Raw genomic sequence first — 10488 nt, forward strand, 5'->3', positions numbered from 1 at the left:
CATGTGCAAGACCCATGTCCTTACCTTTAAGGTCAAGCTCATGCTTAGTGTTTATTTACAAGGGAATGCTGCATATAAGAACTTAGAGTATAAGTTGTCATGTCCGGGCTGTAACTTTCTCTTGTATGGACATATTTTAAAATAACTTGCCACGTGTGTTTGACATACCAAGACGACGTGTCGCTTGCAAGACCTGTGTCCCTCCCTATAAGGTCAAGGTCACACTTAGGTGTTTATTCACAAGGGAATGCTGCATATTAGAACATAGAGTATAGATTGTCGTGTCCGGGCTGTAACTTTCTCTTGTATGGACATAATTTAAAATGACTTGCCACATGTGTTTGAGATATCAAGACGACATGTTGCGTGCAAGACCCGTGTCCCTCCCTCTATGGTCAAAGTCACACTAAGTGGTATTCACAAGGGAATGCTGCATATATAAGGACATAGAGTATAGGTTGTCGTGTCCGGGCTATATCTTTCTCTTGTATGGACGGATTTTAAAATGACTTGCCACATGTGTTCAACATACCAAGACGACAGGTCACGTGCAAGACCCATGTCCTTACCTCTAAGTGGAAGGTCAGACTAAGTGTTTATTCACAATGGAATGCTGCATATAAGTACATGGAGTATAGGCTGTTGTGTCCTGGCTGTACCTTTCTCTTGTACGGACAAATTTTAAAATGACATGCCACATGTATTTGACATACCAAGACGACATGTCGCGTGCAAGACCCATGTCCCTACCTCTAAGGTGAAAGATACACTACGTGTTTATTCACAATGGAATTCTGAATATGAGGACAAAGAGTGTAGGCTGTCAAGTATGGTTGGTATTTTTTTAAGTTCAGGAGCAATTTAAAATAACTTTCCATATGTATTTGACATGTAAAGGTAAGATCAACTTTTCATGTACTTGTTCATTATCCAATGTCACATTCGGGGGCATTCGTCACATACTGTGACAGCTCTTGTTCAATATTCTTTGAGAAACAAGCTATATGGATAACAAAAGGTTAAACTCTTTTACTCAGGTGAGCGATTTAGGGCCATCATGGCCCTCTTGTTCATATAAATATTTAAAAGACAATATTTTAATCGTATTGCATAGAATCAAAAGGCGTTGATGTGGATTAATTCAGTGAAAAAAACTTTAATTGATACTTAATTTACAGTCTCATAATAGAATATGACATTAAAACATATCATTGGTTTTGTGTTTTTGTTTTCTTAACAGATCGAGATTTCGGCAGTTATAAACAAAGGCATTATTGCACAGCATGAACCAGAACTCAAAGAGTGGCTTTTATCAATGAAACAGAAATTTAACTTAAATGTAAATCAAAAGCGCAAAGATGTGTCTGTCTCCGGGACAATTGCGTCAGTTTTACAGTTTGAAAGCCATCTGAAAACTTGTGTTAGGGATTACGCCAAAAGTGACCGAAATGTGTACCCACAAACTGTTGTGTATATGGACGAGAAATCGTTCTCCCTTTTATCAGGCATTGGTGCACTTTCACGATATGCTGTTCTTCCTAGTGTTAAAGGATGGACGTTTGATGTCGCAAAAGGCTTAGTTATAACCTGCAAGAAGGAGCATATGGAATATGTTCGAACACAGGTTACTGAAGATCTGAACAAAATGAAGCGGGAATGTATCGTATTCGAAAACGACGAAAAAGCCAAAGAAGCTAGAGCTAATCTTGAGAATACAAATTTAACAGAAGACAGTGCAATCGTCTGCAGAAATTCCGAAATTACTATCGGTTCGTTCGATTACGGTATATTGCGCGAATGCTTCGACGGGATGCTTCCGATGATGCCAAATACCCGTCGCATAAGGACTAGTGATGTGGAACTCAAATTCACTGTGAATGATATACGAAATGAGAGTGTGGAATTCATTGCCATTTCATCGTCAGCAAAAATGACGGGAAGAAAAGGCGCCGGAAAACTATTGGCGGACATGCTAGGAAAAGATTTTTTGGAAAGCTGTGAAAAGTCGTTGAAAGAAAAAGGAGATATACAGGAATACGAATGCAGAGTTATTCCATCAGGATTAGCTTATCGTAGGTTTATTGGGCATTTGCGGCTGCCTGTCAATGAAAAGAAACAAAGTTCACAAAGAATTCAGTTCATTCGTCTTGAAGATTCCATACTGAACTGCTTTAAGCGTGCTGATGAAATGGGGTGTAAATCAATTGCATTGCCGTGTTTAGGATCAGGTAACTATTTTTTTCTCAAGTTTTGTCAACAACCTAGCGTGGTCTCTACTCTTTACCTGGAAAAAACTTTTCTTCCGGTGAATCAGACTGGCTTCTGACTGAACCAGTCTGATTCACCGGAAGACAGGTTTCTTCCAGGTAAAGAGTGAAGACCACGCTAGGTTGTTGACATATCTTAAGGGGTGGGTGGAGTAAAAAGATTATCAGTTAATCTGTTAATTGTTGTGTGATATTTTCTCGGGAATTCGTATTACAAAGACAAAATTGATATTTTCACTGTTGTTATGTTATCGCTAAACTTATTGTATTATTTTCATATATTTTGGTGGATTTTGATGTGGAAATAAATGGTAAAAGCCGGAAAAAGACGTACATTTTAATAGAGTAGAACTTTAATTTTAATACAGTATAACTAATTGAATCTATTTGATGGACGAACGATCAACAAACTGCATGCGGGTGAATGAACACCTAGACATACACCAGAAAACACAAATTTTACTTTGTCGTCTCTCATCAGTTAAAGAATATACAGATAAGGTGTATAGCAACTGATTAGTATATAAACGATGATATTTAATATAGAATTATATTTGGTAAAACCGTACAGTTACTTTTGTCTGATTTCAGAAGAAAACAAGGGGGGATTTGACTTACATAACTGTGCAAATGCTTACGTTCAGGCATTTTTCAAGTTGCGATCTTCAAATTTGAAGGAGATTTGTTTTGTTGACCTAAACGCCGACAAAATAAATACTGTTTTTGAAACCTTCTTTGGTAAGTAGTTCAGCACGTTAACTGAAATATAATTTATCTTTGTAACACATTTTGTATTTTCTTTTCCAAAATTAATGTTGCATCGACTGAATATTTCATTGACAGTTGTTGCGTGTATCTATCCTTATTACTACAGCACCTTAATAATAGAATAATATCCTGTTATTTCATTGTTCGTAACATTTGATATTCTCAAAAATTAAGACATAATTAATTGAAGTAATGCATATATAGCACTTGCTAAAGATACGTAAAACCGGGCTTTTTTAGTAAAAGTATTTGGAAACAACCTGGGTTTGCGAATATTTGATCGACGAAAAGTTTCTATGATTATCATTTTGATCATGCGTTATATACAGCGCTATTGAGAATTACATATACATTAACGAAAAATAGGTTAAACGTTTTCCTTACGTCATTGGCTCCTAGGCGTGCTGTGACTCAGACACTTTTATAAAACTGAATTCCCTTTGTAAATGATTGCATGCATTCAATTTTATGGTGTGTATTCTTATCGTCTTAGAGGAAAAGGCCTCACTTAGGGCTCTTCTATTAACTATCGAACATAAAAATATGCACTAGACTAAGATATACATAAGGAATAATTCGTGTGAAGTTACAATTTTATCATTTTGTAGGCACTCTAGGACGTCAACATCAGCTTCAAAAAGGTAAGTGTTTGACCAGGTTATACCATAAAACATTTGATGGCCAAGAAGGTTTTTGTTAAAACAATCCTTTTTAGGATATAGGTTTTGCATAAATTTGCGTTCAAAGAGATTGCATAAGTGTTAATAAATTAATTTCAAATATACATGTTGTAAGTTAAGGATGCGTTTACATCGACAAACATTAATATATTATGTTAAGCTAGCTTATCGCATTCGTTTCATTTTGATATCAATTCCCAAAAGGATAGAAATTGATTCGGGAAATCTCGAATGTTATTCCGACGATATCTGATGTCAAAGAGTCCCACTGTATCCTACCTCAAGGAGTTATTACCATAGGTACAAACCATGCTTGACACATAACAGCGATGTTTCGTGTCGATGTTAGACATGGCTCAAATTACTACAACACTGTTACTTGATCGTGAAACATGTTAATACTATAATGTTATTAGGTGATTTCATATTGGCCTAGTTATTTGTCCGAGGTGAGCTGTATTTGCCTGAGCCCTTTCAGGCTCAAGCAAACACAGCTGACCGAGGACAAATAACTTGGCCAATATGAAATCACCTAATTAATAAGTATTTTATTAATTAACTATTACCATGTGGGTTAAAAACATTTTTATAACACCTTTAGTTCACACTGAAGCCGTCTTTATCCCTTATCCATTCATGGTGTCTTGACTTTGCTGATTTTGACATGCATCCTTAAAGTGACATTGCATATATTTATGATTAAGCACTGTACTTTGTAAGGAAGCATGTCTTTTCGTCTTAATTTCGTTAATCGTTTGCTAAAACGTCAAATGTTTCACCATTCGGAACTCCTCGGCCATTTTTTTTCAAAAACAACCTCGGATGTATGCAGGTTCATCAGTTGAAGTAGTTCGTAAAATTTTGAATTATATCATTAATTAAATATAGTGTTTCAGAGTTGTATTTATTGATCTAAGTTTAAATTGATTGCCATTGAATTGAATTATTGCAAACATAATAAAGAATTCCAAGAGTAAAGTCACAAAGTTTAACTGCTAAATAAAATCACTACGCGATCTACTTGCAGCGGACTTAAACGTACCACTTTTTGAGTATGTAAACCGTCCAAATACATCCGAGGTTGTTTTCGATAAAATGGCCGAGGAGATCCGAATGATGTTTCACCTTTGTCGTCCATTTTGTTGGTGTACAAAATCATAATAGTCGTAAAATCCGCCAACGGGTTAAATACAACTGTAATATCAAACCTAACAAAGTGGTTTAATCATTCAATAGGTTCAAGTATTCCAAATAGAGTTATACGAAGCACAAATTTTTCAAAACAGTCGGAAAACGGAAAACAAAATGGCTACCTTTAAAAATAATTTCCAGCATGTTTCTCATATTAGGCGAGTTTCGACAGCCAATGAATATGGCCCATTTCTCAAATCTTATATTAGGCGAGTTTTGTAGCCAATCAAAACGGAGGAAACTCATATTAGGCGAGTTTTGTTGATATTAGCCGAGTTTGGTCGATATTGAGCTAGTTCTGGCATACATTGTCTTCAATTGTCTGGTATTGGTACAGCATTTGTCTCCGTATCTCGTCAAATACGTAATAGTTGATTAATAAAACATAATATTAATCACTAGTTGGAACGATATTACGCGACATTGTAGTCTTGTGTTTGAGACCGGAGTATCCGGAGGAAACACACTTTATCGGCTTTGCGACCACAAACCAAACTCAGATGCGCCCAAGCCCGAAATCGAACCGGGGTAGCCTAAGTGAGAAGCTAGTGTGCTAACCACTGCGCTAACCAGACCTCATTTGTTTTAGAAATAATGTAAGCCATGAAGCTTGGGTTTCAAAATACAATCCACCCTATCATCTAGCATGATCTCTCTAAGGATTTTAGTCAACTTGTACAAACTTAAAGTGGCACTCTTATTTCTTGTTTTCTGTACCTTTATTCAAATTAAACACAGTTTCTTTCACAAGAACAAATGTTTTCGACAAGTACTAATCCTTTTTGATATATTAAAACAATTGTATTACTTGTGGAAAATCTTATTTGGGAGTAAGAGTGTATATTTAAAAGACAGCTGAACTAGTGGTCTAATGTTGAAACCATACTTCAGTTACATAGTTTGCTTACATATAGATTCAATTTCATTTTTCAGAATCGACCGTGTGAAAAGGAAGGAGATACAATGACGAGGCAAAGAAGTGTTTTGTTGTGCTGAGAGAAAAGTATTTCAAACAAAGTACCGTTAAATATCGCTTTACAACACGTGATGTTCTGGATGTGGAACTAAATACATCGAATTCATTGTGATTACCACCTACCGCCTTATGAAACATTAAATGTTTAATGGCAATGGAGGATTTTCCTTTCTACTTCCGTGAAAACAAGATGGAGACAAATACGTCCATGTTAAATAAACACTTCTGAGGTTAATTCATGTACAAAAATGGTGATCATACTGTTATCCAATACGTACCATTATCCAATACGTACTGTTATTCAATATTTTTAGCTCGACTATTCGAAGAATAGATGGGCTATACTACTCGCCCCAGCGTCGGCGTCCGGTTAAAGTTTTAGGGCAAGTTGGGATTTATAAGTCCAATACCTTACATTCAATTGACTTAATACTTCACACAGTTGTTCAGGGCCATCAAATGATGAGGTTAGATAACTCCATATTATTCTTTACACAGATTATGGCCCCTGATTGACTATGGAACTTGGGTTAAAGTTTTAGGGCAAGTTGGAATATTTATTAATAACTTCTATATCCTTTGTTCAATTGACTTAATACTTCACACAGTTGTTCAGGACCATCCCACAATGAGGTTACATAACTCCATATTATCCTAAATACAAGTTATGGCCACTGATTGACTTGAGTTAAAGTGTTAGGGCAGGTTAAAGTTTTAGGGCAAGTTGGGATTTTCACTTAAAACTCCAATACCATTCATTCAATTGACTTAATACTTCACACAGATGTTCAGAGCCATCACATAATGAGGTTAGGTAACTCCATATTATCTTTTATACAAATTATGGCCCCTAATTGACTAGGAAACTTTAACCTTAGGGCAGGTTGGGATATTGTTTAATAACTTCTATACCCTTCATTCAATTGACTTAATACTTCACACTTGTTCAGGACCATCACCCAATGAGGTTACATAACTCCATATCCTTAATACAAGTTATGGCCCCTGATTGACTTAGGTTAAAGTTTTAGGCAAGTAAAAGTTAAGGGCAAGTTGGGATTTTAATAAAAAAAACTATACCGTTCATTAAATGCCCTTAATAAAATTTAAAATTATTTACGACCATCTTACAACAAGAAACATAACTCCGTTTTAAGCCTAAATACAAGTTATGGCCCTTTATGTATCAAATAATTTTAGTTAGGTTTGACATAAAGAGACCAAACTTGGTATTATTACATAGTTATTGTATTCTAAGTCAAAGCGGCGTAGTCGAGCGCGCTGTCTTACGACGGCTCTTGTTTTATCAACTGATACAATGAACGGAGTAGGATATGTTACGAACAGTGATTGAACGTTTTACTTTTTCTGAAGTCTACTTCTATTATTTATAAGTAAAATATGTGGTAAAATGTGTTGCATAAGTATGATTTGTACAAATTTACAAATTCGAAACTATTTTATCAAAGTGAGGAGATGATGCTAATTTGAAATGTGTGTCTGTGTGCGTGCATGCGTGCGTGTGTGTGTGTGTGTGTGTGTGTGTGTGTTGCATTTGAATGCACGGTGTTATCAGTTTTATATTCATTTTTGGTTTTATTTCTTTTATATTCTGTTGCATATATATTCTTTATGTTTGTATTATAAATCAACCAACGTGGAGGTTGAAGACGTCAGAATGTCCATTTTTCAATCAAGTTATTTAAACTGGATCGGATCATAATTATGACCCATGACGGGTATCGAACGAAAAGCGGACGCTTTTATCTCGATATGCATCAGCAATATTTATGTATATTGCTTATTTGCTCCTTTTTTTAATGAATTAACATATTGATCAATTGCCAAAAGTAAACTTTTTTTCAAAATTGTTTTTGCAATCCTGCTTGTGTTTTTGTCTTATATAATTGGAATTAACACAAGAATAGTATGTGTATAGCTGTATGTTTGTTCTTGTTATATCCATTGCAACATTTAGAAATGATTTAATTGGAACGTATATATTAAAATAGTTGGTAAGTCTCATTTACCAAGCCAAACATAGAAATTCAAAACTATAAAGCATGTATCAAATGTGAAGATGTCACAAACCGTAAATAGTCAGTGATAACAAAAAGGGGATTCATTGTGGTGGGAGCGGACATCGTGTACGCAAAACGTGGCAGAATTAGTTGTACTTGTCTAAGCAACAAAGTTCAAGCGTATTCATCGTACTTTCAAAAATCGCGAAGTACTCAAACATGAGAAACGTCATTACCTGTATATACTAAATTCCGTCAAAACAAGAAATACATTCCAGATCAATTCTCTGGTCATACTGGTTCTAGACAGACGTTTATTAGTCAGTTGGGGAACCTCTCTGAAATGAGAAGTCATGGGACATTATCTATTGGACACGCTTTAGGTCATAATCCCATATTTAAAAGCATTGTATCATAAATTAGGTTTATCCCGCGACATGTATAATTGTCTCTATAGACTTGTGCGCGGTTATGAATAATTATAAAATATGTATTTTCTCCCTTACACTAAAAGTTAAAAACTCAAGTAAGTTGCATATGATGTTGATTGAAATAAGCCATTGTTGTCAGGAATAGCCCTGGCACATTTAAGGTGAGTTAGGGCGATTTATGGAATGACAGTTTTAACATTTAGGCAGAACGTGTGTATGCTAATTGTTTTTTGTTTATGATATATGCACACAAATCTTACATTTGTAAAAGTGACAAGAATTACTTTTCCTTTGTATGTATGTTTGTGTGTGTGCGCGTGCGTGCGTGTTTACGTGCGTGTGTGTCTCAATAAAAAGTATTGTAATTTTTGGTTAAAGTATGCATTAAGCATTCAAATTAATATATCATTTTACTAGTTTTACTTAATTACTAGAAAATTAATATGTTGATTGGTTTCTACCAACACTTTATAAATGATAAGCACATGTAAATAAATTATATTCATGTACTTAAATATTAGAGACAGTAAATTGTCTATCGAATTATCTACTTAAAAGATGATATGAAATAAATGTATTCATACATTTGTTATGACTCATGCGCCCGGGTGATTATACCACTATAATAAATTCTTTCAAAACATGTGGTCATAAAGATTTGGCAAAATCGTTTATCGCTATTAACAGTATTAAGATTTCAAAAATCAACTGCCATTAATTGGAGAACAAACCTATCATTTTTAGGTCTTTTATTGCAAGTAATTGCTCCCCCACAACCATGTTCAAGCGTAATCTATACATTTGTTAAGGTGGTATACATGCTCATCACATCGTTATGAAAAGCCATGCCTTGATTCAATTTTGCATTATTGTTCTTAGTGTTTACTCCATAGCTTTCATCATTCCCATCATTTTTCATCATTTCTCGAGGAGTGTCGCATTTTATTATGAAGAAATACAACTGCAGTTTAAGACAATACATTGTTATAACTAATCCACCCAGAACATACCTAACAAAAAATACACATTTCAATTTATTTTGAGAGTTTCCGGCGGCAACACTGCTATACATACTGCTCTGTGTGACCTCTTTAAGTTGAACTGTAATAACTCTGGCTTTCCATAAATTAAAATAAAAAATCCCATACTGACAATATGTTGTTAAACTCGCTCATGAATAAGCAGCCTTAAATGTTTCATGGTCTTAAACAAACATTTTGTCGAGTTAATGTGATTCTCATGCTCAATTATAAACATAACACACCATATCTTTGGATGGAATAACGGCCTCAAAATATGAAGCAACTGCGGACTTGAAGGTTAACTGGGCTGCAATTTGGTTCTTCTGTTGATAGGATAATGACACTCTCCCAGGTGACCTACTTGCCATGACCCCCCCCCCCCCCCGCATAAAATATTTAGTTAAATGCAATGTTTTCATAACAGAATCAACTAATCTGAGACGAGTTTATTCTGTATTGATGTATTGCTCTGATAAGCTCAGTTTTTTATATAAAACACAAACATAAAGAGAGAAAGAAACATGACAAAAGAAATGATTTCCTTATGATAAATTTCTATTGTTCCGATTTCTTTAAATTGATTCACGCAATACATATGACGAAAATAAACAAGAGCCTCGCGATTTAAATTTTCGCCTGCTTCTGGCGTCCTCTTCTTGAAACGAAAACTTAATGGCGAAACAAACAGGCATGTGTTGGACTGATGTTACAAGAGCGACAAATTGCACTATATTCACATGATGAAATGCGCTCAAACATATAATTTTATATTTGTAGAGATTTGTAGATGTTTGTAAACTCAGGCCATTAACTCCAACTGAATGTTGCAATTTGGAAGGCTATCAAACTTTCGCGATATATTATGCCTATCAACATTGCTTCAAGTTTCAATCATAACTTTTAATTTGCATGTCTAGCAATGTCTAAGACCTACTTAAACGTTGATGCCACAAAATTCTGTTCGATAGTTTAAAAGTTGATGAAACTCTTTTTGCGAACAGTTACATATTGCAAAAACGACTAGCAAACCGATACAAAACAAAGTTGAGACATATTGTTTGTAACTTATTTAGTGAATATTCATCAACATGCCGATGTATTCTATTTATTACTAGATTTTGCCATTCATTAA

General features: G+C 34.9%; 1 protein-coding gene across 1 annotated transcript in view; it reads left to right on the forward strand.

Annotated features, from left to right (window-relative positions):
• LOC128211455 (uncharacterized) overlaps nucleotides 1-9708 on the forward strand; it is a 52720-nt gene extending 43012 nt beyond the window's left edge. The window contains exons 14-17 of the mRNA XM_052916263.1: nucleotides 1241-2228; nucleotides 2859-3005; nucleotides 3644-3676; nucleotides 5840-9708. Coding sequence (XP_052772223.1) covers nucleotides 1241-2228; nucleotides 2859-3005; nucleotides 3644-3676; nucleotides 5840-5853 — 1182 coding nt within the window. The 3' untranslated portion in view covers nucleotides 5854-9708. The remainder of the gene's footprint in view (nucleotides 1-1240; nucleotides 2229-2858; nucleotides 3006-3643; nucleotides 3677-5839) is intronic.
• The last annotated feature ends 780 nt before the right edge of the window (nucleotides 9709-10488 follow it).

Source organism: Mya arenaria, chromosome 12 (assembly GCF_026914265.1).
Source record: "Mya arenaria isolate MELC-2E11 chromosome 12, ASM2691426v1".
Lineage (NCBI taxonomy): Eukaryota > Metazoa > Mollusca > Bivalvia > Myida > Myidae > Mya > Mya arenaria.